Source organism: Diorhabda carinulata, chromosome 1 (assembly GCF_026250575.1).
Source record: "Diorhabda carinulata isolate Delta chromosome 1, icDioCari1.1, whole genome shotgun sequence".
NCBI lineage: Eukaryota > Metazoa > Arthropoda > Insecta > Coleoptera > Chrysomelidae > Diorhabda > Diorhabda carinulata.
The window spans coordinates 5629041-5656781 of record NC_079460.1 but is presented as its reverse complement, the minus strand read 5'-3'; the positions used below and the strand labels follow the sequence as shown (position 1 = coordinate 5656781).

The following is a 27741-nucleotide window of genomic DNA, read 5'->3' as shown; positions in this document are numbered from 1 at the left end:
AAACAGTAATTAGTATATTTATACAGAAAATTCTAGTCCTTCACTTAGATATTTTACACAAATAATATGATAATTCAAATATGCAATTTGGTCATGGCTTTTCTCACAATCAGTATTTTAATATTGATTTTATTTATATAGGTAAAACTTTAAATACGTCATTATTTCTATAGGTATTGAAATTGATAAAATATTAAAATTGAGAAAATACTTTTAGAAATATATTCATAAATTAGCAGAAGTTCATCCCGCTATAAATAACTTTAAATTATTCGACCAACTCTTTCAATTGTGCTGTTTCGAACAATTAATTCTATTTCACAGAAACAGTTTAGGAAGCTCTTAATACAGTGTCCTCCTCTTCAATGTTCATATTCAATAATCTGGAGTATGATTGTAAGTGATAGATATGATTAAGTGTTGCTGAGTACGAATTATATTAACTTTATATTTATTTACTTAAATTACGCAGTATAATTTAAAAACGGTATTTTTTATTTCGGTTACACTGTTCACGTTCAAGAGTTGTTCACTACGTTTGGTTCTCGTTCTACGTTTTCTCGATTTCACAAGACAGGTACCTACATCGTAATTTGGCTGTATTGTGGTACCAGGGACGCTGAATAATTAACATGTACGAGGACAGCTGGCACACAAAGTACAACATTATTCAGTCAATAACTCAAAAAATAATGCCACTTTTGCAATAAAAAACTCTGTTTTTTCCTATGCACTCTTTAGTTGCAACATTTATTATTATTCTTACCTTTTCAAAGGTAGCAAAGTTTATTAGCAATTTTCCTTCTTCAAGCTGAACAAATTTGATATAAATCTTCATAATTTCACCAGACACACAACAATACTTTCCTTTTAAATTGACTTCTCTGTGCGACGGGCTCTGGTGATTGTCTTTTGTATAACCAGAGATTCTTCATGTTGAGATCGTTTCGATAAATATGTTATCCATTTTCATCGCGAGTAACAACTTTTAAAAATTTTACCTAATAATTTTAAATGGCGATGTATGGTATCTTTAGAAAGTACAAGGAAATCAAATAATCAGCAAATGCTGGAAATAGGTTGGTTTTCTTCTGATTCCCTTGTAACATCATTATCTCAGGTGGACGACCTGAGTGCGAACCATCTTAAGCGTCAATCCCACTATTAAAATGATTGACCAACACTGTGCGTTCGCTCTGTTTCCCCTTGATTTCACATATTTTTCTTTCTGTCATGACTACTCTGAACTTTTGTTTCCAATAATAGCTTAACAATTTCACATTTATAGCACTTCATACTATTTTTTATAAGAACGTACTGTGTCGTCAATAAACAAAGAGAGAATTACTAAAAGGAAGTAAAACAATGGTACTCTTCATAGAATTATACACTAGTCTTAACAACTTGCGACATGTTTAAGTTGACACGTAGGAATTTTCACACATGAAAACAGACATTACTTATAAGAAACTCTCTGTATATATGTGGAATTTACACGGTGCGGTCAGCTTAACTTATTTTCCACCTAACTCTAAGACGAAAATATGATTTACTTACAAATACACTTTAAGTCTTGTTTGTAGTTCATTCTAATACATTTTGTCTTGATTCAAATAAATTTCGAGGTATTTATTTGAAATAAACACCTAAGGTAGTTGGCAATTCCAAAAAATAGTACATTTAAGTAATTATATAATCTTTACATACGTACACATTGTTAATTCAAAACGATAATTCGAGTATCTCAAAAAGTTGTTATTAAAATTTTTTATTATATCATTACAGTATATAATCTAGAGTAAGTTATTTAAATATTTCACTTATATCAAAAGAGAAACAATAGTTAATATTTCAAATTTTTAAACTGGAAAAAAATCATTTAAATATGTAATTAAATGATATTCAACCTAAAATGGCAGTGAAACCGAAGTAATTACACAATATTTTTATAAATAGGAAGCCACTATGCAATTGTTCAAATCAAATTTTCAATTTGACAATTCTATATTTAAATTCTCATCCAATCCATTATACAATAATTAACTAGAATATTTAATTTTACATGTGATATACTCATTTTATTATAGATACTACAGAAAGACTAAATAAATTTATGTATTAGGTATGACCCTTATTTGCAATGTACAGCTTTCCGAGATTATTATTAGTTTGCCAGTGTGACTCTAAACGAAATTTTTGGAACGAACTTTAGATACAATCTGATTGGAATGTGAAAACGAACCCAACAACCACCAAATCCGCTGAATATTGATCTCGTTTATAAAAAAATAGGGTCGAGCAATCATATTATATAAAGTAAATTTAAAAAATAAAATCACGTGGTAATCATATTTTACTTTCAACCGTGCGGTTGGTTTGATAGTTACGAAACGGCATCGGTATTTTTCTGAAATTCATATGGTCACGTAAATTTTATCAATCCCAAACACACCTGATATTTATTTGAAACTCCTTTGTTTTTCAAAGCCACAAAAATACTTAGGAATACAATTAAATGGATCCTATCACGTTATAATTCAAGCTTTCGTGATTGTTTATTCATATACGGTGTCCAACTAAAAGAATCTACGCTAAAGAGCTGCGGAAGTTATATCTAACTAAAAAAAATAGTGGAATAGGTCGACTTTGATTTTGAGGGGAGACGTTCTATGATAATATTTTTACCTCTCCACCATACACAGCTTAAAAGGGGCAGTCCTGTTTTGAAAAATCTTCACAGCCTTATCATTATTTACAAGTTGTCAATTGGTTTGTGAATATATTTAGTTTTAATAAACTAAATTTAGATGATATTTCTTTGAAAAATGATTGTTGGAATTTTCCAAATTCATGAGACTTCGGATATCACACCTGCTGTTTGTCTTAATTTTGATATCTTCAGAATATTAATTCATCTTTCTTAATGTATTGTATTTATGTTTGGTAAGGTTTCTAAATTATTTCGGGCCATCTGGATTTGATGAAATCCAAAGACAAAATCCTATTTGGATAGAGTTGGTAATGTTCCATTTTATTTAGAGGGGTAACTATATTCGGAGAGGGATATCTATATCGCAAAGTTTTATCGTTGAGATTGCAAACATTTAGGAGGACTCTAAACTAAAGCGAAAATGAAGGCTCTGAAGTTTACGAGTACATTTGCGTAGTTTTGAGTAGATTTGTAGTTCATATTCGATGTTTAATCTTACTTGTAAGGTTTTCGTGGGAATAAGAATATTATTTTAGGTAAGAGTATGATAAGCCACCCCACGACGATCATCATGAAACTCTATACATAGACTAGGGATGATACGAGAAATCGATTTATCATATCTATTTTATGCGCAAACATTTACTTCCGGAGATAGCGAAAGTAGCTGTTATCTCAGATTTCGAACCATCGATAAATTTGTTCGATAGATGTCATTAAGATCTATCTGTATGTGAAAAGTTAGGATGATTGACACATGCGCAGATGAGTTTCTGTGAAAAAAGTATGCTATCAAAAAACCTAACCTAACCTTACAAAACTTAACTAAATTTTAATTTTATTTATCAATTTTTCGTGAAAATAATGCTTTGCATACTTTTTTCACATAAACTCTTCTGCGCTTGCGTCAATTATCATGACTTTTCACACACAGATAGATCTCGATGAGATCCGCCAAACAAAGTTATCCATGGTTCAATATCTGTTAACCTTTCTGAGATAATGGCCACTTCCGGTACCTCCGGAGGTAAATTATTTCGCATAAAATAGAGATGATAAATCGATTTCTCGTAATATTAATAGTCTATGTATAGAGTTTCATAATGGTCGTTGTGGGGTGGCTTGTGCCTTCTTTTATTTCAAGTATGACTCACATTCACATAGTCTGTTAGGGTTCAAGTCAAAGATAAATTTCTTCCCATAAAAGGATTCCAATTAAAGAATGAGGTTTATTCGTATTTGGAATGTTTTTGCTTGTGAGGAAATTTGTCTTTACTTTGTATGAGGTATACATCCCTATTTTGAGCAGATGTAAATAAAATGATATATTATTTCCACAATATTTCTTTGTTTACTACCAGTATATCATAAATCCCTAAAAATAATTCAGGCTATTCTACATGAATATCAGAATTTTCGCTAATAGGTTACCTGTATAATTAAAGTATCGTTATCAATCAAAGCAAAACCACAAACATTTTGTAACATACGGGATATGTTTCATCGAAATTTTCTTTATATAGTATATAATACAATGTATTAATAATAGAATTATTTTATATTTGTAAAATATCTAAATGAAGGTTCTTACGTAACATTCTATATGTTTTCGGTTGAATTTCAGGTCATACTTGAACAGATTTATAGTATTGACTGAAATTTGAACAATATTTAACGACTAAGTGTTCCTATATAGAAAACATGATCCCTGTCGAAAATATATGATACATTTTTATGGATCACGATGAAGTTCTAGTTATTATTCGTTTGATGGTTGAATTTTACGTTACTGCCTATTATGAGATGATCAGTGTAAAACAGTAAATTTTTATGTTTCTTTTGTGAGTTTACCTGAAATATGTATAAAACGTTACTATCATGAACAAAGCAGACATAAACAAGAAGCGTTATTACTTTTATCGCGCAGTTCATGAATTTAACAGATATTTTAAGGATTTTTTCCTTTTTTCGTTTGATTTTTATTTCAGATTCAGTCACTATTTTCAAATCTTTGCACTGATTACTTTTTCAATTAATTCCGTTCGTGTAATTCTTATCATTTCAGTCGCAGTAGCATGGTAGATTGAAACTATTCTATACGGACTAGAATAGAAGTTCAGCCATGCATAAGTATGAAAAAAATGGATTATACCAGCTATTCAAAACTAGGAAAAATTTATATAGAAATATATAATAGAAACATTCCAAATATGTTGTTAAGAGATTCCATCACTTTTCATGAATCTCTGATAGAGATTCATCGTTAAGCCGTTGTTCAGCGCCCCAGCAAAGTCTTTAAGTTTCCCATATAATATGATTTAGAATTCAAATCGGGCGGAGAGGGAGGCTATTCAATATAACCTTTTGTACCAATGTCACATCTGAATAACCTCGAAACATTCATATTAAAATGAGTTAGCATTGAGAAATCCTTAAACGTCTCAATGACTTTTTTGTAAAAATGTAATTTGATTATTAAACATAATTTTATACGTAAATATTTCGGTTCAGTGAGGTACATGAAGGGGAATCATTCTAGTACTCTGAATTATGGTGAGATCTTCTTAACTACATTATATATTTGAAAACCAATTCATGAATGTATGGGCGCTAGTTTTAGGGTCGAGGATGGTGAAGATGTAACACAATAAACAAAATTTTATAACTACTTAAACTTACTATATATACATCAGCAAAGCAATATACAAAAAAATAAATACAAAACGTAAAACTCAACTAAGTCGCGCGTGCCGAACCTCTAGGAGCTGTGAGACTCAGCAGAGATCTAGGGAGTTCGTGAACTGCTCGCTGCGATGTCCCGTATCAAAACGTCTCGCCTGGGTCCGTGTTATTGTGTTCGTTTTTCATAAAATGTGTACCAGGTATATAAGAAGGTTATAATAGAAATTAGACTAGAAATTCCTCAAAAGAAAGTATCTTGAAATTTTCTGGGTCAGGTATTAGTCAGACAGGGGAGGAAGGGTTGTTCTTTTAATAAGGTATATGTTCGGAGAAACGTGTACTTGTATCAAGTATTTGTGCGAGGGCACATGGCGTGATTGTCTCATTTCAAATTCCTAACAATATTAGAAACAAATTCTTTTTCAAATATATACTAGATATTATTGGATAAAGGTACCTAGATTTTTTGAAAATCATCAATACACTATGTCCAGCATATTTTAGATACGTTCGATAATTTTGATCTAAACCATTTTTGTAGAAACGATTGATAATTGCTGTTTACAGTTATCACAATGTGAAATAGGTGATCTTTTTGACTATCAAGAATAATATACGAGTATATAATACACTTTCGGCTTTTTTGTATGTTTTATGATATGTATACAGTCCAGTTTTGAGTACATTTAATGAGAATGATTGGTCTGTAAAGTTGGATACAGGTATTCAATGCCATATCCACTAGTTTTTTGGTAATTAGGTTGTTTTTCTCTCCAGACACTCTTTATTGTCCAGATGAGAAATGTGTACGGATAGTTCTAAGACTAAGATTTTAACCGTTTTTATCTATCAAGCTGTATAACTCCAAAGAATTAATTTGGTTGGCTTGACTAAATTATGGAAAATTTACTTTGTCTAAGTGCTCTAACACGTATATTATTGATTTATCATGATAAAATAATTAGTCAATGCCTATCCCCTGTATGTGTATCGGTGATCCAGTGCTGTGCTACCAGTTAAAAATCAGTAAATGGAAAAAGCTCATTCAATACATACAATTTCATTTGAAAATATAGGAGCATTAATTTAGAGGTTTAGAGAATTTCTAATCGCACGTTCATGCAGTAATGAATATTCTCTTTCATTTAAAGTGCGTCTTGTATAATGGTTCCAAATACTATATGTATGTACTGAAGTGTGTATCAGTAATAACTTCCCTATTCACTGCAATTAATGCGAAGAATCTATAGATACAAATTTTATAATAGCTACCAGTCTAATTGAATTTCCTAGATCTGTCAATAAAATTTATTTGTACAAATATACAAACCAGAACATCAATATCACATTCAATACTACTGATACTATCAATCAGATTAATTATATAAGCAAGCTGGTATTGGTAGTACCTCGTTGTGAATCAAAACTCTCATCCGAATTAACATTGGAAACAGATGAATATCATTACCACAACAACATTCAAAGCTTCACATACATGTGAGTAGGAGCATGGGATAATTTTAAAAATTATAGTACCTACGTTTGAATATGGATATCTCTATCGCCCTCACCATCTTTGAGTACAGATAATTTAAAAACCTCGATTTCACATTCAGTCAACGAGTATTCACTTAGATTGTATATTGTAACGTTACACTGCGATCTCAGGGTATATAACAAGGTCCAATTCTCACTTGCAAAATATCATAAAGCTCGAAATCAATATTGAAAGAAGTTTTTGACAGTGGTTTCGATATTATTTGTTATTTCTATCGCACGCCACTAGCAAATCTTCCCCAGTTGTCTACAGTTGAATATATTTTATACTACTCAACGAGGCTGCATTGTACTGTAGTTTTCTAATTTGAAATTACAGAAATGAATAACAATTCATTGTAGAATTTTTCTCCCAAATAACTTTTTTTTTCCTCGGTAAAAGTGTTGCATTATATAAAACCTTATTTTTAGGCTGTCAGCTCATTTTATCTTAAGATTAAAATTTATAAATTTATTTTGTAGAAAATAATCTACTCCAAAATAGGAAATAGGAATAGGAAACAATATTTTTACAAAAAATAGATACAAAAATCTCATAAACACTATAAACTAGCTAGGTAGACGATGTAAGAGCAGAAGTTATTAAAATAGTTCAAAAGAATGAGTGTGGTCTTCCCAACAATCCAAATTAATCACGAAACGTTCACATTTTTAATCACACTAAAACTAAACAACTAGAACACTTCGGTAATTTTAGTTTACTAATTCAAGTGGTACGCCCGCTCAATGCATACATCTGCTATCTACCGGGCGTGAAATTAGGTTTGAAATTACAACAAAACAAAATGAATGAAATTAAACAGCTTTTGGGATATTGTCTAGGCGTAAGGGAGGGTACAGCTGCGGCTGTATTATTTCTAAAATCATTGGCTATTTGTCTGATGGACAAGGCAAGAGAAAACCCCAAAAAACTGTCACACCGACTAGGAGCATGATGGGATACGTGAATTGGATTCACCTAATAACTACAGAGGAATTGTTGGAACTAAAGGATAGAAAATTTTCTTGGAGTTCTTCGTTTTTTCTTCAGTTTTGTGGAAAAGGACCGTTTAGTAATAACTAAAGAGATGAGGAGGGTATTTGAGCAAGGTAATTTCTTGATTCGATGATGCTAATTGGGCTTGGGTCATTGTGTGGGTCATTTAAGTGACTTGGAAATCGGAGTTATATCTGTATTGACATAAACGATTTTAATGTGACCAAAACGGCACTATGATTGGTAGTACCTGAGGATTGACTGCTAGCAAGACAAGAACCTCTTGAGAAGATTAATGGATAGGATGCAGCAAGTGTAGAGGGTAGAGACTGTGAGTTAATTGCACTCCTAAATAATCATCTTCTATATGGATCTCAAGATGTTATCCCAAAAGCATTGAGCGAAAATGCCGTCACAGAAGTCTTACACCCAAGGATTTGATACTGCTTAAAACGATGACTTTGGTTTTTTAAGTGTTGAAATCACTTTTCATTTTTCCATTTCGAGAATTACGTCAAGAGATTTTGAGATCGGATGTTTAGAAATCGTATATCTACGGAGAAGTCATTAGAATGTGAGAAGTATGTTATGCTACTTAAGTATTATTTGAATTATATGAAAAATGAATTAAAATGTATCAAATCGCATTAGTATATATTATGTGCTATAAAATATTTTGATTGAGAAAAATATACGCTAACCAAAATAAAAACTCTGGCATGTATATGGATGGCATATATTCAAATTCTATCCAACTCGAAAGCCTAAGTATATGAAGAATTTGAAAGCACCATATTTCACATAACACGTAATATGTAGAAAGTGAAAAATACTAGTGCGTGAAGAGGGAAAACTTTATATATCCTACTTCTTACTACAAAAACATCATTTTCATACCCTTAGCTAGCTAACTACTCACTTTATACGTGGATTAATGCGAATCATTTAAAAGGAGTCACTTAACATAACTTTACACGTACCTAAGAAACATTTTATTTATATTTGTGTGATAGAATGACCTTTACTTGTTAGCAATCATGAATATATTTAGAATAGACTATAAGAAAACGTTATATGTACAGAACAGTGATTTATCGATAGTTTGGGAAGGAGGACAGATTTTGTACTATGCGTACACTATAACGCCACATTCAAGCCTTTGGTCTCTTTTCACACCATCCCAATTAGAGATTATTTGGACTGTTTATTGCGCAAAACAACCATAGCAGAGTGAGACCATTTCACAGCCTAATCTAAATGAGCATCCACAATTTCTTATTGATCAAGCTGCAGCATCCTCCACAGACTCTGATGTAGTTGATCCATGAAGATAAAAATTATAACGTCAAACACATTATCAGGTTTTTTTAGAGTGCATGTGATATACGACAGTAAAAGAAAAATTAGCTCATTACAATATTCGTTTTGTGTGTAACACTTTTGATGACTGACCATATTATTACGAATTTTCCATAGGGTATGTTATAGATTATTATCAAAACTTCATTCACACATATAATTGAACTGCTCAGCTATTGAAAATTCATTTTTCTGATTATTATATGGTAAGAGCGGAGGCCCTGACGAAAATGAATGATTTGATTAAGTCAAGAACGTTGGATTTTCAAATTATGAATTGAACTGGTCATACTATACAATAGAAGTTATTAAATCGAAAACAAACATGAAAATTAATTATATGCTGGTATGGCATCGAATAATAGTTTCAATAATTTAGGTATTATACACAGCATATTAAAACTAATTACATTAGGTAACATGGGAGATTATTTATTACGCTGAAAATACATACGGCTATGTGTATTGATTAACCAACGCTACTCAAGCGGTTCCAGATATATAAACTGCTGACCAACACTAAGTTTCTATTTGGAACAAAAATAATTTAAAGAATACCTTCATTTATTTATAAAATACTGGAAACAGAACAAAATAGTGATTATAATTGTGTATTTTATAAGGAACAAATTAAGGCAGAACCAGCTAACGATATTGAAACATCATTTCAATTTCTATTAATTACATTCTTCCAAGAGTTCAAAATTGTGGAAAACATAGCAACTAAAGGACATCGTGTATTTTCATGGTTTTTTAAAGGTTGTATTTTACCTCATCCCTTGTGAGTTTCCTATATTTCAACAGCCTTGATGTTTTTGTTACTTCAGAAAAGTACCGTGACACAACGTCCTCGATCAGTGGCAGTTCCACAACTAGACGAGAATCGAAAAATTGGACCCCAAGTTATAATTTCCATGCAATTTCACTTTATTCTCGAAGGCGTATTGGGAAATTATCATTTTTATTGTTGCCCAAGAAACTATGAATAACATTAATGCTTCCATGACTTGGTTCTTTTGGCACTTGGTTTTATAATCGTATATCTTCATGTCAGAACAATTCTGATAGACAAGCTTAATGAAAAATTGCGATAATGTCATTTCATCACGAAAAACCATTAATTTCGTAGAATTCTGGTCGACTTACACATTAATTACTCAAATGTTATTAATTTTTGGCATAAAACAACAAAAGTCCTAACTACAATCATTAGGTTTATAACCTCCAAATAACTGTGAAGCATGTAGTCAGTTTTATAATACATTTGATTTGAAAATTAAAACAAAGTATTTGGAATATAAAAATTTTCTGAGCTGCAACAATTTTTTTAAAAATTTGTTTTACCAAATTTAATGAATGAAAATTTGAAATTTTAAAAATCAATCTTCCATATGACCGTCCATCCGTAAAAATCTGTATATTTTCGATAGGTATGTAATAAAAAAACTAGTGGATTTGCTGTCGCTTTGACAGAAAACCTAATAAATTTCGGCATTATTACTTCAATAGTAATAATCAAGAGTAAAATTATTTTGATGTTTTTATTTTATTTCTCTCTTTTCTCCAGCCTTGGCAGTTTCTGACTATGCTTATTAAGTGGCACGACTGTAATTTAGCTCTAGGCTTTCTGTCAAAGCTAGAATTCTTTCATTAACGTCTATCTATTTTCCTACCATACTATATACCACAACATATATTCAATACTTGTCTCTTTAAATTTCAATGTGACTAAAATTACTGCTCAAACATATATGCAATTTAAAATATTAAAAATTCAAGAGAATTGTATCATATAGATGAGCCATGGTCAGAATCAAAAGTCTAATATGGAATAAAAAAAAAGGTTAAGCCTTCTAATTGTTAACACAGAATTTGATATTTGCCGTGTTGCTAGATTTACTGTTTTATGATGTTATGAGAAATTTCGTTTTTTATCAACACATTATTGTATCAATAAATTATCCGCTAAAAATACTAGTTTTACCTATTACTTGAAATTTCGTGTAGCAAGAAGATCTGTGATAAATGATACTAGACTTCGAGTGAATAATGTTGGAGCTCCCAATATAATTATTACTTAAAAGTTGCAGCAGTTCGAGAAAGATTTCTAGGCTGGTTCTCAACAAAAAATAATAGAAAGGTACATTTATTAAAGAATATATAATATAGTGTACTTCGTATTTTCTTCAAGTCAATCTTTGATCCATAATTCTGCAAACTTTATACCGTGGAAACGTTAATCATCATAATTCCGAACAGTACCATACTGAAATACTACAAAACTAAATGTTTAGATCCGAACAGTATATATTTGATATTAAAAAATGGAATTGTATCTAGGAAATATGTAATAATATGTAGTAATTTGTTAAAAATGGAATCACTAGTAATTTTTTATTTTATTGATACAATCAAACTTTCTGCTAGTAACATCACAAAAATGGTATGTCATGTTTTATTGCAGATATCAAATGTGGAATCATCGTAACTTAAAATATATGCATTATACATTTCTACGACAATTTGTCTTCGACTTGTTACTTTTACAAGTACAATTATTCTCAACACGAAAAATATTGCGATTACTGTGATATTTGAATAGAATGAGTATAAATGTTACAAAATGAAACATTGTATGAGGAAATTCACCGAGTAATTTTAGTCATTCATTAATCTATAACATTTTGCAAATATTTTCTCATTTCTTCTAAGAGAGATAACTGTTCAGTTAATACTTTTACAACTTACGTAACATTAAGAAAGGTTGTTATTGAAATTTGTACTTTTAATCATGATATGCCTAATCGATTACTTTCAAGATATTATCATTTAAATCGCCGTGGACATTTTATATCCTTTATTATTTGCAGTTTTCAGGTGCAAAATAATAGGTTCATTCTCACAAGAGTCACAAACAATTCAGATACAGTCCACATAATTTTTAATGATAATATTTTGCAGCTTGTTAAAAGTGCGATTTTTTATTGTTAATTTTCATTTTAATTTCATTAATTTTTTCTATTATTTTCGAAATAAAAATCGTTATATAAACACATTTTAGAGAAAGTGAAATGAGTCATTTTAATTTATCCGAAGGATCTGAAATATCCGATTTCACTGTCTTGGAATTTTATTTCAATAATGTCGTGGAAGAAAGAGTTATGTCGGGAATCCAAACATTTTTTGTAGAAATATTACCCAAATTAGATGGATAGAAATTTATGAAATATCTTAAAATTAACCCTATTAAGTAAATGAACATCTTTTCAGTCTAGGTGACATTTTAAAATCTAATGAAATGAAAGCAAAACAAGTTGTGTGAAAATCACGAATGACAAAGCTTTGATAAACTGTTGAGAGAAAATGAAACCTGGATATGCCGCTGATATTTCATTCAACTCAAGAGATCACAAAACTGGCAGAATAACTCATACGCATTAAATAACTGTTTTATAACTGTAAATAACTGTTTGCAGATTATCTGAAAGAAGAAACCTAATAAGTGACGACATTTTTAAATGCACGCCTATGTCCGTTCACTATCAGCACAATTCGTTTTCCTTTTATAAATATTAAATAAAATACGGGCATATATCGTTACAGTTTCCTTGAAAAAACTGAAAGATTAACAAGAATGTGGCGGACTTTGGTTGGTTGTAAAGACTTTTCAATGTTTTCATTTGTTCTAATTGTTGTGTCGAGGTAAAATCTGAAACACTCCATTAATAGATTGTACATTTATTATCACAAATTAGTTTAAAATTTCAATTAATATCTTTTCATATATATTTCAGATAGCTTTTTTCTGCTTACTACAAATTGGTAAAAATCAAATATTCTCCTATCAAGTAAATTACACATAATATCTACTGAACATATATTCATTAAAATGATGTATTTCCTCCTTAGCCACTATGGGAGTAGCACACTTGTATATAAAATTAAGTTAATGCTTATAAATGTTCTTGATTTTAGGTCACTTCTGTTTAAAAATTAGTTTTTTTTAATTTTTGAAAGATTGATAAAAATTGACTTTTCGACTTACTTCGGTCTTTATCAAGATATGATATTGACCCTGACAATTTGCGTATTTATGCTAAACAATAGATTACCTACATCATGAACATCAAAATAAGAAAAAATCACAATAGAAATTTATTCTAATGAGAAAAATTATTTCATTAAACATTCAAATTAAACTTTAAATTGATTTTTCTACGTTCACTTTGCATTGAATAACAATAGAGTATTTTATACGATGCCTCGACTTACCCTAAAAAATTCCAGATGTAATAAATAATATTCAAAATGTCAAGGGTTTATAATAATACTTAGTATACGTAACGTCACCTCTCTCTCCTCTACTTAGTCACTTCTAGAAAAATTTGACTTTCATTGATGTCAAATTTACATATAAATTTTCAATAATCCTATTATTTGGTATTCTCATCAAAATTTCCAACACATACTAAAATATACATTTTCAAAAATCCTAAACATTAAAACTTATATCACTAGCCCAATTATTGAAAAATGATGATTAATGTTGAAAGAAAAACAAGACTACGTTTTTCAGCTGTGTTAAATAATGGGCAAAAATTTTATCAATAAAATTTATTGATTCTAAGAATACCATAACATTATTAAACATATATTTTGTTAATAGTTCCGCTCAAATGAGAAATCATTTTCCATTTGAAGCAGCCTTCAGAATACTTGGGACAGTTAACTATTGAATCAATTTGATATCGCAAAAACCACACTGTTTTTTCGTGTTGTTGAAACATATGACCTAGTCAAAGACTAATACTTATATCTGATAAAATTTTAAATTATTTCCGAAGAATTTTGAAAATTTTACATTTGTTCTTGCAGTTTTACCATCGGGATTTCCACATACGATATATTTCCGAACTGATGAATTTTTTAACATCCCATATAAATTAAAAATCTACTACTCAAGTTATGTATTTACACACACCGGTCTCTTAAATCTATATTTTATTTATGCAATTTCAATTGTTGCTTAATCGTGAAAATATTTTTTTCTAATGCTACAAACCAACACTAAGATTTATCATTTAAAAGTAGTGATATGTACTATGGTAAATTTCAGTCAGTTGTCTAATAATTGCGGCAGATTGTTTTTATCAGTCTTTCAATTAATTATACATCTAATTGTAAAGATTTACTGTTAAAAATTATGAATTTCATATGCTAAACATAATATGGATTACAAAATATTCGTTGGTACTTTAAAATATTTCACGTTATCTTAAAACTACGAAATTTATATAATATGTATTAAAAATATTGTTCATTTATTTGTGACACTTTCTTTTGAATATTTAGTTTTTCAATGAACATTTAACTGAAAAATGTTTTTAATAACAACCTTCATTTCATCATCATACACGTTTTAAGAGATATTTTTACTTTCTGATGATGAAATTTATGTATATCTATGTAGGGCTCTGGCTTGCTGTGTTCTACACAAACTATGGCGCAGGCGCGCCGAACACGACTCAAGCGCGCTCTAACAGAAGTTACCAGCGATACTGTGACCTATGTGAAAACGGTTGGAAAAATTTAGAGTCTCTTAGACTACCAGGCTTTTGATTGTCACTTAACCTCAAATACTACTCGAACACATAAATACTTGCTTCATTACTTCTTTGCTTATCGAATAATTTCATTTTCTAGAAATTTATATTTCAAGTTGAAGCATGATTTTGAGGACCTCGGATATTGATCAAACAGTAGATGCTTATATTATAACTTAATTCCATGTTTAGGCTTAATTAATCAAATAGAACTTAATTGTACTTTAAGAACATTCCGGAAATAATTCTTTCTTCGTGTATTAAAGATTTGATCAAAATTTTTGACGATTAGAAACAAATAGTTTCTAGTGTAGTTGCAAGCTGTATTTTGTTATTTTTAACAAAAAAATGTTTCACGATTCAACACTTTTTCTTAAAAATAACAAAACATCCTCTTTGATTTTGTAAATTGGGATGTTTACCTTAAAAAACAACTTTACCCTACGCTAATGCCATCATCATTCAAGTGGTAAACGAAAATTATACGAAACAGTATAGGGTTATATGTTGTCTTTAATGAATGGGTCTAGAAACATTAAGCATGGGTCATTATTAAATATTGAATCCAATTTGTGGAAACACTTATTTCCAGAATTCAAATTCTCTCATCAACCAACTCAACGTCTATAATGTTTGTTGATCCTTACAATGATTTTCTGAATTTGTTGTACCTTAGAAAATGATTTCTGTTTAGCTCCAAAGGTTTTACGTGTAACAATAACCTCATCATTGAACTCTTTCTCTAGAACATATTTTTGAGATCTGTGGACAGGTACCTATAAGTTTTTCTGATATTTAAGATTAGTGGATCGATATTTTGACGGCGTCATCTGTATCAACCCTATAAAGTTGTTTTAGGTTTTCATCTAGAATGTGTATTTTGGGTTCCAATTTAGTCAATTTAGTAAAATCAAAAAGAGTAACCTTATTCATATAGTCAAGATGTTAAATAAAACAAAAAATTTTAAGCGACTAATTGTCCTTTAGAAATTGAAAATTCTTTCTTCCATCTACAAGGCGTTGCTGGAACTCTTTTCGGTGTAAATATTGATCACTTACATTAATTACATTTTACAAAAGAAGAATATTAGAGGGAATTTTTAATCGAATCGCTCACCTCGTTCATATCTTCAAAATCATTTTCAATGAGTGCTAAGCATACTATGCATAATTCACTTCTCCAGCAATCATCATATTTCAGTTCAGTTGGACATAGACATCAAGTTTTTACTGAATTTTACATTTATCATAGACTGATTGGATTATATGGAATTTGGAATACTACACCTAATTAATTCACATTAAGGTTATGATTTTAGTAATAATACGACGAAATCTGTGTATCCCACTTCTATACAGGACGAAAGTACTTTATTCCTCACTTTACTATAAGGTTCACATTATTTATTTTCAATCTATGTTAATGGGTAAATATTGTTACAGCTCATATACTTGAGTACATTAGTTTCACTCATGGTTACAATAAACAACAAATGCGACATATCATAAGCTTAATATTCTCGAATGCCACGTAAAAGAATTTGCTTACGGCCTGAAATTATATTATAAATTTTCTTTTCGTTTCTTCCAGCATGTTCACATTCCATCGAGAATTCATTTGAGGTTAAGTGAAACACTAGAAATTACAAAATTAAGGTAATGTTTTCTGAAAATAGCCTCTAATTCTAATATATTTTACTGAAATGGATAAGAAGAATAAGATTGGTATATAATCCAAGCTTTAATGTAGCTTTGAATTAAAAGTTATGTTAATAATTATGTGCAAATTCAAGCGTATAGGTACTCTGTTAAATTTTTTCATATATCATAAATCTGGAGAAATGTAGTTCAATACACAATTATTTACTCCATACAACATTATTAATGATAAAATTTTCTCCATCAACTTGGTCTAGGTTTTATCTTCATAATTTCAATTAGCATTACGTGAGCGAAACATTTTGACCCTACTTAGAAATCACTACTTGTACAGACTAGCTACATCATTACATTAGTATGAATAATTGCCATTTTAATCATATCGATTTTATGAAATTATTAGCTTCAAAACATCGGCCGACAAGGAAAGGAACCTAGTGTGTCAAAAATAGACTTTTAACGGATTTTCAACTGTGTGGAATGACATAAACATGATGATATTTGTCGATGAAGCTTATACATTATATTTAGCAATTTTTTATGCTATCGTAACACTACAAACAAAAAAGAAATCTTGTGAGATGAATGCTTATGTAATAAAAGTAGTATCCAATCACACTGAAAAGATTATCTCGAATGAAGCTGCTAACGTAGTAAAAATATGCTTTAGCACCATGAGTCCCTTTTTGGACGACCATTTATCGCTCCATAATGCGATATTCAAATTCATATACCTATTCCATCGAAAACTAGTATTTCTGTAATGTAAATTATTTCACCCCCACCCCTTTTCAACATAAAACGATTACTCCGACGAATTATCCAACTAAATATGCTGAAGTCATGTTTAACTCTCATTTCCTTTTATGTATGGATTTTGATTAGAAACTCTTTCACGTTGACGATCTCTTATTGTATCGCAAATTCCATGAGTAGTTTTCCAAAAGTCTGGTCTTTTTCGACAAAAATGCTCACTCGTATAATACATATATAACAGTATCGTGTCGGCTCATGGTCTCAAGGTTTCATGTATGTTGTTATCTCGATCTTCTATACTATATTTATCAATTTGTTCCTGCTCTCTATCTCTTCCTCCCATCTTTCTATAACAAACTTTCTTATATCTATCATCACCTCTTCTATCCATTTCTTTTTTCCTTGGTCCTCCTTTTATCTCTTTCCCCCTTTCCCCACTCTCAATATGTTTATTGGTATTCAGTAATTATTCATTTGTGAGACGTGTTCCAGCCATCCAACTTGCTAGACCCTTAATACCTAAGTAATTGATTATTGATCGTAAACGGCCATTATTTCTCCAGAGGCAACTATCAGATTTAATTCCTTCAAAAATTTTTCTTAATATTTTCTTCTCTCACAGTTCCAGTTTATTTGCAGCCTCTTTCCTTAATAATCATAGTTCGAAGAAGTAGACCGCTGCTGGATGAATAACTGTTTTATGAACTCATTGTATAATACTAAAATAGTAGTATTAATTACTTTCTGTAATGATGTGTGCAAATGATAAAGTATACTTGAAATTAAATGACGAATTGACGTAACTAAGTTGGAAATTTTGGAACCGTTCGTGATATTCATACTGAACACACTATTAACCACCATGACAGCAGCACTTAAAATTACGCTGTTTGACGTGCGTTTCGAGACCGAACGTAAAATGTGAAGACGACAATTTGTCTCGAAACGTGCGTCAGACATTGCAATTGTTAATACAGTGGAATAGTAGATAATGTGTTAAGTAGAAATAAACTAACGATAAGTACCAGATGTTGCTTACACTCCGCATATGGATAGAATCTCCCAATTAGCAACTATAAGAACTTCGACAATCTATTTAAGAGTTCTTCGGTACTACTTCGGTGACTATATGTATAGTGAAGCATTCGACAAAATAAATATCATTATATTTGATAGATTATTTAATAATTTCCTTCGTAGTTTTTCCACCACTTCGTATACTTGTTCTTTTGTTTAACTACCTGCATCTTCGTTTCTTCTATAGTTTCTAAAAACAAAATTCAATTCATATGCACGTGGGAAATCTGATAAAATGAACCGACCTAGTTCTCATGGATTATCTTCTTAATTAATCAATATGATTCAACAAGCAGCTTCAAATTATGTTATCGTTATTTCGAAAATGGCAATTGGTGAAAGGAATTGTCTTCTTATCCAGTTTCAACGGAATATTTAATAATAAATAAGTTAATATTTATTGCATATAGCATAGTAGTAGATATTTAAAGAAAACAGAACCATAATTTTAACCTTGTAGAGCACCAGCACTTAAGCATGAGGAAAAAATCTGTGTTTACAATTATTAATTCACGTTGAATTATAATTATGCAATATTATGCAACGAATTCATTGCCAGCTAGATTAAGAGCTTTTTCGTAGTGGGATTGTGGTAAGATTAAACACCAGTGTACTAAGTCTAAAATATTTCCGAGCTTTCGAATACGTACGTATTCATCGTCTAGGACTTAAGGTCAGGAACGATATAAAAATATGTATAAAAGAATAACAATAATAGAAATTACTTTCATTAATTAGTTAAGAATTGCAGCATTTTAAATTTCGTTGTTTCTTAAATTTATCGATTTGAAAAATCAATTAGGTTATTGATTATGGTTTTTATAGAAATCGTTGCTAATTTTTATTGATTCGATTATGAATGAAATTAAATTTTTAAGGGTTAGATTAGGTTATTCGTTACGAAGGATGTTGAATATCAATTGGTTATTTGATAAATGAAATTTAATTTTAATAGGTTAGGTCGTTATATTTATTGGTTCGTTATAAGTGAAGTTGGATTTCATAGGTTAGGTAAGGTAAATTGGTTAGTAAAAGGTAAATACTTTTTACCGAAATAAGAGATAAAACAACAACAAATGAATTGCCTAACGTAGTAGATGAATTCTTTGGTTTATTAGCGACACATGTCCATCATGAAGGACATAATATGAATTATGAGTCTGACAAAGTTTCGACAACAGAAAAACTACAGAAATCGCATATTTTTAGAAACAACATATATTGCCCAAAATGATCAAAGCATCAATAAAAAAACTGCCATCGACAATCAATTAACTTTACCTAACCTATTACATTCAACTTCATTCATAACGACCTAAACTAAAAAATATAATGTCATTCATAATTAAACCAATAATTATTCAGCTTAAAAATTTAATGTCATTCTTTAAATAACTAATCAATATTACACATAATTCATAGCAACCTAGCCTAATCTAACCTATAAAAATTAAATTTCATTCATAATCTAAACAATGAAATATTTCTATCAAGCATCAATTTGAATACTGATTTTTGAAATCGATGAATTTAAAGTTTTTAGAAAGAAACAAGGAAATTTAAAAGGCCGCAATTCTTAAATAATTAATGTGAGTAATTTTTCATTATGGTTATACTTCCTCACATATGTTTATATCGTACTTAACCATAATTTCAGTCCCTGGCAATGAATACATTTTTAATTTCGCCACAATCCCACTATGAAAATAACAAAGTCTTTGCCAGCTGGACTAACTTTAATATATTTTCCGAGTTTTCGAATACTTATGTATTCATCGTCTGAGACTGAAATTATGGTCAAGTACAATATAAGAAATATGTATAAATGTATAACAACGACAAAATTTTACTCAATATAATTCATTAAGATTTGCGGTGGCTTTAAGTTGTATGAATTCTTGTGTAAGGAGTAACTGATTTTATATACGGTAAAGGTGTATAAATATGTGAAATAGAATTGTTAGAATTCACGTTTGAAAATGATGATTCAATGTTTAAATCAGTGTCAGATGTGTTATATGAAATTCGTTTCAAAGGATATAGAGAATATGAGTTTTCATGAGAAAGTTTGAAAAGTATTTTAGGATTCTTTTTATGAAATATTGGATCAGAAATTTTGAGCACTCTATATTTCATGTTTGATTAAAGTAATTTTAGTGTTACGTGGGTAATATGAATGATAATTGATATATTTTCCAGAACTTACTGGTTTCCTATACCAGTCATTTAAAATTTTATTATCTTCGTTTCTTATGAATTTAGTATCAAGAAAAGGTAACGATTTTTTGTATTCTCCTTTTCTAGGGGAAATCCTTTTTAATGAAGAATAATTTGAAGGGTAAAACAGATATAAAGTCCAAAATATAATCCATTGCATAATCTCCTTATAGGGGATATTGAAGACCCTATTGGTGTTCCAAAAATTTGTTGGTAATTTTTATTATTATAAGAGAAATATGTATTGTTAAAAATGAATGTATTTAATTCTAATAGAGTTTCTTTATAGTAACCAGAATCAATATTTCTATCACACGTCAGTTTGAAGATTGAATTTTGAATCCCATGAATTTCAAATTTTCACAAGAATTCATACTGCTTAAAGCCACCACAAATCTTGATTAATTATTGTAAGTAAAATTATATTGTACTTGACCATAATTTCATTTCAGTCCCAGTATTCGAAATCTCAATCTCGGAAAATATATTAAAGTTAGTCTACTTTGGTGTCCTTGACCCAATAGGTGGAAACTTCAAGATTACAAGATTCACCTATAAAACTATATATATATATATATATATATATATATATATATATATTGTTATTATTATTAATATATTAATATATTACTCTACATACATCTTAATTCTTCCTGCATGCCAGCACCTTAACTAAACGATTAACATGAAATATCTATAAATAGGAAGAAATATTGCAGCAATATTTTATCGTATAGCATCAGAGTTCAGAGATTGATAAACATACGATACTTTATTTGTAAAAATTCCTCATTATCACTATTAAGTTATTTGTCGTCAGTGAATTTCAAAGAAAATTTGAATTTTTGAAATATTTTTTTATAAATCAAATTCTGTTTCATTTCAAGAGAACGAAACTTTTTTATTTATAGTTTATCAATAATTATGGGATTGGATAAACGAGAATGTTTCAATTGAAACGTGAGCATTATTTATGAAGAGGTCATTATTTCCGTCTAATTTTATTGAAACATATGAAAAAATCAGCTTTATTCAAGTTTCATTATATTTGAAATCTGTTGATATAGAATTGGAACAACGTCGTATATTAAATTCTTTATGTACGACAACTTTGCACATACAATGTAGTTTCACTAATGAAACAGTTTCCACATGCAAATGAAAATATTCACGTATAATTTAGAAACACCTCTAATGGAAATTTTCTAAATTGTGGAAAATATGTAGTTAAATATATAAAATTTCAAACAACATAGTGATCAGAATTAGTCTAAAATAACAAACTTTTTTCACTAGTATTTCAGTTAATCAGTTGTCTTATACTTTAAATATTTTTACACACTGTTTGGAAATGTTTTTTAAAGCTCCAATAACTTTATATATACAAGTTCCCATATTAAATCCCAATATAATCATCAATAATATAAGGAGAAACACTATTTTATATTAAAACGCAAGAGTTGTGTTATCTGATACCCAAATTTGAATTGACACAACATTTATACTCAATGACGCTGAAGGTGTTATACCCAGAAGGAATAAACTAGGCATCCTAGTTCAGACGTTGACTACAGTGGTCCACTGTGAGAGGAAGCACTAATCGTGCACGATATTAAAAGAGATCTAAGCCCTTAAGTGACGATGTAGTATAGGCATAGTAACAAGTCTACTTCCTCTCCAAACAATCTGACGGGTAGTAGCAAAATGATCCGCAAGTTGCCTGAAACGTTATCTTGACCATCGGTGGTACGCATAGATTAATCAAGAGGTCTTTCTACACCTTCTTTTGTCCACACATTACACATGTGTATGAGATGAACGAATACCTCCATAGGTTACAATTTTGGCAGCCTGAAAGTTAAGGCAATAAGTAACAACTTTTGTACAATTCGGCTTTTGTAGAATGATACACTTTTCTAATGTAATTTAGTATATTTGAATAGAAATATCCATTAACTTAATTGATATTTTGAAATTATTATTTTATTTGTATATAGAAAAAATTCCAATATATAATTTAATTTATACATATATAATAATATATAATTAATTAGACCAATTAGTAAGACTATAAATCAGTATATAAATAATATACATAAAATACATTTTTTTCATTTTATATTTCGTAAATTGAACTGAACTTTTAAAGTCACATTTCAAATCCAAATCTAAGAATATAAGTATGTGAATTGTTTATTGTGTAAAGCAATTTCATGAAGTTTTACTAAGGAATTAGTAATTGAATAATTTCTGGAATAATACGCTGTTTTTGCAGTCTTTTGTTAAGTATGTAACATACGGAATTGAATCATCAAGCAACATTATTTCCTAGAATCCAAAATGTTTAGTCTTCTAGAGTTTCAAGCTCAAATTAATGAAAACATGGAGTGACTGCTCTTATGAGATAAGATCTTCGTTTAACTATTAGGATAATGAGTGATAAATTAAATTTGAACACTTCCACCTCACATCTAAAGTTGGACAGATGATTTTGACATGTGGAATATTTAAGCCAAATGTACAGAAGGACAATTGAATGAATGTGAACTGGTTGAGAGAATTGTTAATGATTTAACTACTTGTAGCTTTTCCGTTTCCCGAAATTGGAACATTTGTCGACATTTCAGATTTCTGTAGAAAATTCAAAAGACTATTTACGACCAGTTGAAAAACGTACCACTTAATATCGCTATTACGAAGAGTGGAAACAATATTGTTAGGAAAGATGGAAGCTTCGCCGTATTCCTCCATTTTATGCAGTAGATACAAATGCATACTTAGTTTCCATTGGTTTTGTTCCTTTCCATCGTGAGATTGGTACTCGTTTCTTACTGTTTCGAAAGCTAGTATATCGTATTTTATTATTGTTTCTTTTTCATTCTGCCATTCTGTTTGGCGCATACATATCCATAATTACCATTGAAATATTAGTTTATTTCTGCTTTATGTATATTCCGTATAGAGTGTTTATAAAAATAACATAATAGCCTATTTAAACAGTTAACATTTGACGAAATACAAATATTTTCTATGACTGTCTATTAATAAAATATTTTATTATTCAATTTATCCTCTAATCGAACTAATATTGGTAAAAATAAATATGTTGATTATATTTGTTGAAAAAATGTTTTCACGGTGATACGAGTATAAAAAGAACTGAGAACAAACTTTGTACATTTAGGTCGCCGTTTCATAATATTGACATGTTAGTTCGCAGTAATGGTCTTTCTTTTGTAAATAACATAATTAAAATCAGTAATTGATATACGTCACCTTAAGGAAAAATATAGAATTTGAAATATAGTATCCTCAATTACTTTTAGCATGAACGATATATCCTCAGAGAAGTGAATTAAATTGAACAATATGTAAAGTATTTTGTAAAGCCGTCGTTATTATTCAAGATCAATTTAATTTCATTTAGATTCTTCGCTTCTAGATAATTCATAGTTTGTTAATTTTCATTATTATGTCGCAATATAACATCAATATATTCCATAGTATGCTTCATAATTCACTGTCAAGTTCTCTTTCAACTTTTTAGCTAGATATACTTATGAAAACATGAAAACTTTCTCAAAAAGTGATAAAATACATCTACCTTCATTTCAAGAGGTGTTTATTTTACCATAATAGTTGTATCCAATTTCCACAGTCCTCCCATAACAAAGAAATGGGAAAGGTAGAGTCGATAAGAGAAGTACCTCAGGCTTTTAAGTACCGCATCGTCGTGCTGTCCTTTATTGCTGATAATCTATAGAAGACGACAGTTATTTACATCTCTTTGAAAATCGCCAAATTTATTATATTACATATTATATATTATACAGGGTGATTCATTAAGAATGTCCAATCTCTGAACTGTAGTTTCTAGACCTCAAAATATGATGATTCTGCTCAACATGCCTTATGCAAATATTGCTAGTTTCCGAGATAAGGGGTGTTCAAAGTTTAAATTTAAATTTTGATTTTCGCAATAATTTTTTATGTCGGTCGATTTCTCTTTGAAAATTTACGAGATCTTTACGAAAGCGGATCATAAAGTGTATTGAAGTAAATGGTGGGCATTTTGAGCATTTGCTTTGAAGAATAATGAATTTTTTTTATGAAAAAAAATGAAAAAATTTATTGAACTGTTTAGAAGCAAATAACTCAATAACCGATTGAGTTACACGAATTAAAGGAGAGGAACTTTTCAATGTAGAATTTAACGCTTTTTAAAATATTATTATTTCAGTTGTAAGTTTAGCCCATAAAAAGTTTACTTTGATTAAATTAACACAAACAGGAGTAACTAGCGCCTTCTATTAGCAATGTTAAATTAGAGTGCAAATTATGATTCCTCGTGCCAAAAAACGTAAAATTGCCAATTTTCAAAAAAAAATTGTGAAAACATAAAAAAGTATTGCGAAAATCAAAATTTGAATTTAAACTTCGAACTCGGAAACTAGCAATATTTGCATAAGGCATGTTGAGCAGAATCATCATATTTTGAGGTCTAGAATCTACAGTTCAGAGATTGGACATTCCTAATGAATCACCCTGTATATATATATATATTATATTTTATATATATTATATACGTGCTAATGTGGTTATTCGTTCATTGGTAAGAAGTGATCCGATTCCGTAGTTTCAATCTGTCTACTTCACACTGGTTGATTCCAAGGCCTCAATCTGCCTATTCCTTTGGAATTTCACCTCATGAAAAGCTGAAACAAAAAATAAAATATAAAATAAAAATAATATGCTTACCATCGAGAACACAATCACTGCTAGTCTTGGGCTCACAATTAGCACCAAGTAAATATCAAAATTCAAGAGAAATGAGGAGTCAACATGTTCTCAGATTACTGTTAGATATTACAGGGTAAACTAGAGAAATAAAAAAAAAATGGTAGAAAACAAACGTATTTGGAAAACACCATGATTATGATAATACGTATAAATTATATTATATCATAGGTTTTTGAAAGTATTCTTAAAAAATTGGAATCCAAATGATTAAATTCAACAAACTTGAAATTCTTCTTTAGTAAGGAAATACTTAATAGAATATATTCATGAAATAATCAGTTTGCTATAATTAAATTAATATTTTCTCATAAATTTTATATATTCTACATAGAGAAAGCATGTTTGTCAACTCCTTATATTGTTCAATTCATTTATACACTTGCTTTTTGAAATGATAGATTTTCAAACATTCATCAAATTAACAAATTCAGATGTCTAATATGTCCCTATACCCTGCAAAAAAATAAATCATCAGTCCCTTTTAATGGTGGGTGACAATTTTCAAGATTTTTACCCTGTAACAACTATTATATATCGTAAAAATAAGATGCTTGAAGACCTGTAGAATGCTATACTCAAAAACTAATACGCTTTTCTCTAATCGTATATAACACTATTCGTTTTTGAAATATTTGGAGTAATCTTGTACCCTCTTAGTCGTTAGAAAATCTTTGAAATAGTCTAATTGATATTTCACAACTTCGAACCTCTCCAAGAAAATTACATAAATATTATTCTGATCTATATTTAAAAGTGAACAAGTGTTTTTTTGTATTTTTAGTTACTTATCACCTACTTCTACTTAGAAGTTATAAAATGGCTTTGTAGAGCTAGAATTTGAAATTTTGTGTAGAATATTACCACATAATAAAATTTAAATCACAGCTTGACTTTTTATTCTTTCATTTATGATAATAGAAAAGTAATTATTTTTTCCTTACATCCATGCTTACAGATTTATACACCAGCCTTGTAGATACAGACAACAAATTTTTGTATATCACAAAGCATGAATAACAAAATTGTTTCGTTCACAGTTGCGCAAACCAGTGTCAACTCTTTCGATACCCGGGGCTGTTAAAAATTCAAGCAGAGACTCAGGTGGGGGCAAAACTGCACAGGACGATCAAGGAATGGCGCTGCCAGGACATATGGACTATCCAAGGTTATATTTTATTTTGGTATAATAAGTTTGTTGAGCTCATTATAATTCACTTTTAATTCAATAAACGAAGTCTCAAACATTTAAAGCCAAAATATATGTTTTATCTGTTTTCATGATGTTTAGTGAATGATACCTGATACCAAACTCAAATATAAAACAAACATCATTTACTTATAGATAACCAATTCTGCCAAATTCCTCAACTAATGCGAAATTTGTGACTAGGTAATTCAGTAGTTTAACAAAATAAAGAATCAGTATTAATTTTGTTTTTGAGTATACCAAAATACGGAGCCGAATTTTAAAAATTGAAAATAATTCTTTTACTTTCGAAATTCAAAGTAAACCAATTATATATATATATATATATATATATATATATTATATTTTACTCGTACCAAATAAACATCCATTGCTGTTATTGACCAAACTTTAGTCCTTAATTAATATAGTTGAGAAAATATACAGACAGACAAAAAATATGAAAACCCGCAAGATTTCGAAAATTTGTCCAATATTATCTCTTCTTGCCGCGAATACAAAATTATTAAATTTTCCAGTCTACCTGTTAGATTTTTGTGGTAGCAGCATAGGTGGATTAGTGATTATTAGTTATTAATTTAGAGAATTTACGGCGTTATTTTGATATTAAAAGTAGTAGATTTTATAGTGAAGCATTTTTTAGTGAAAATAATAATAAGTGCGTTATAATCGCCAGGTGTCTTTGACTTAGAGTTCGGATTGATGGGTTGGGTGAAGCTGAGTTATCGATGAAACAAGTTTTCAATAGGACCAACAGATCTTCATACACTATAATGCAATATTGATAGACGTGGACTTAAGAAGACCAAGGTCATAGAGCCAAAAGCTTTGAACATAATAATGCCACCGCAGAACGAATACATTGTTGGTTGAGCCCTTCGGCTCTGAGAAACAATAACACAATACATCATTACCCGTTTACTCACTAAACCATGGTTTGAGAATTATGGAAGAATTAGTATGTGTTCAATTTATTGATTAATACGACGTTTTGGTTTGTGTTCCTACCGTCCACGCTGGGTGCTACCTCCTATAACTGATGATAGCTTAATAGTGAAATCACGTCATCATTAGTAACGAATCCTGCTTTTTACGGGGATAAACTATGATCCGAAAAGAGTCAGAAAACAATGTGAAT

At 29.7% G+C, this 27741-nt stretch overlaps 1 protein-coding gene across 4 annotated transcripts in view; it reads left to right on the top strand.

The window, feature by feature from the left end:
• LOC130892100 (small conductance calcium-activated potassium channel protein) overlaps nucleotides 1-27741 on the top strand; it is a 157649-nt gene that overhangs the window by 103146 nt on the left and 26762 nt on the right. For 2 of the 4 annotated variants that reach the window (XM_057797346.1, XM_057797354.1), the window contains exons 5-6: nucleotides 14755-14862; nucleotides 26434-26561. In XM_057797346.1, coding sequence (XP_057653329.1) covers nucleotides 14755-14862; nucleotides 26434-26561 — 236 coding nt within the window. The remainder of the gene's footprint in view (nucleotides 1-14754; nucleotides 14863-26433; nucleotides 26562-27741) is intronic. The other 2 variants (XM_057797356.1, XM_057797355.1) reach the window with 1 other exon arrangement.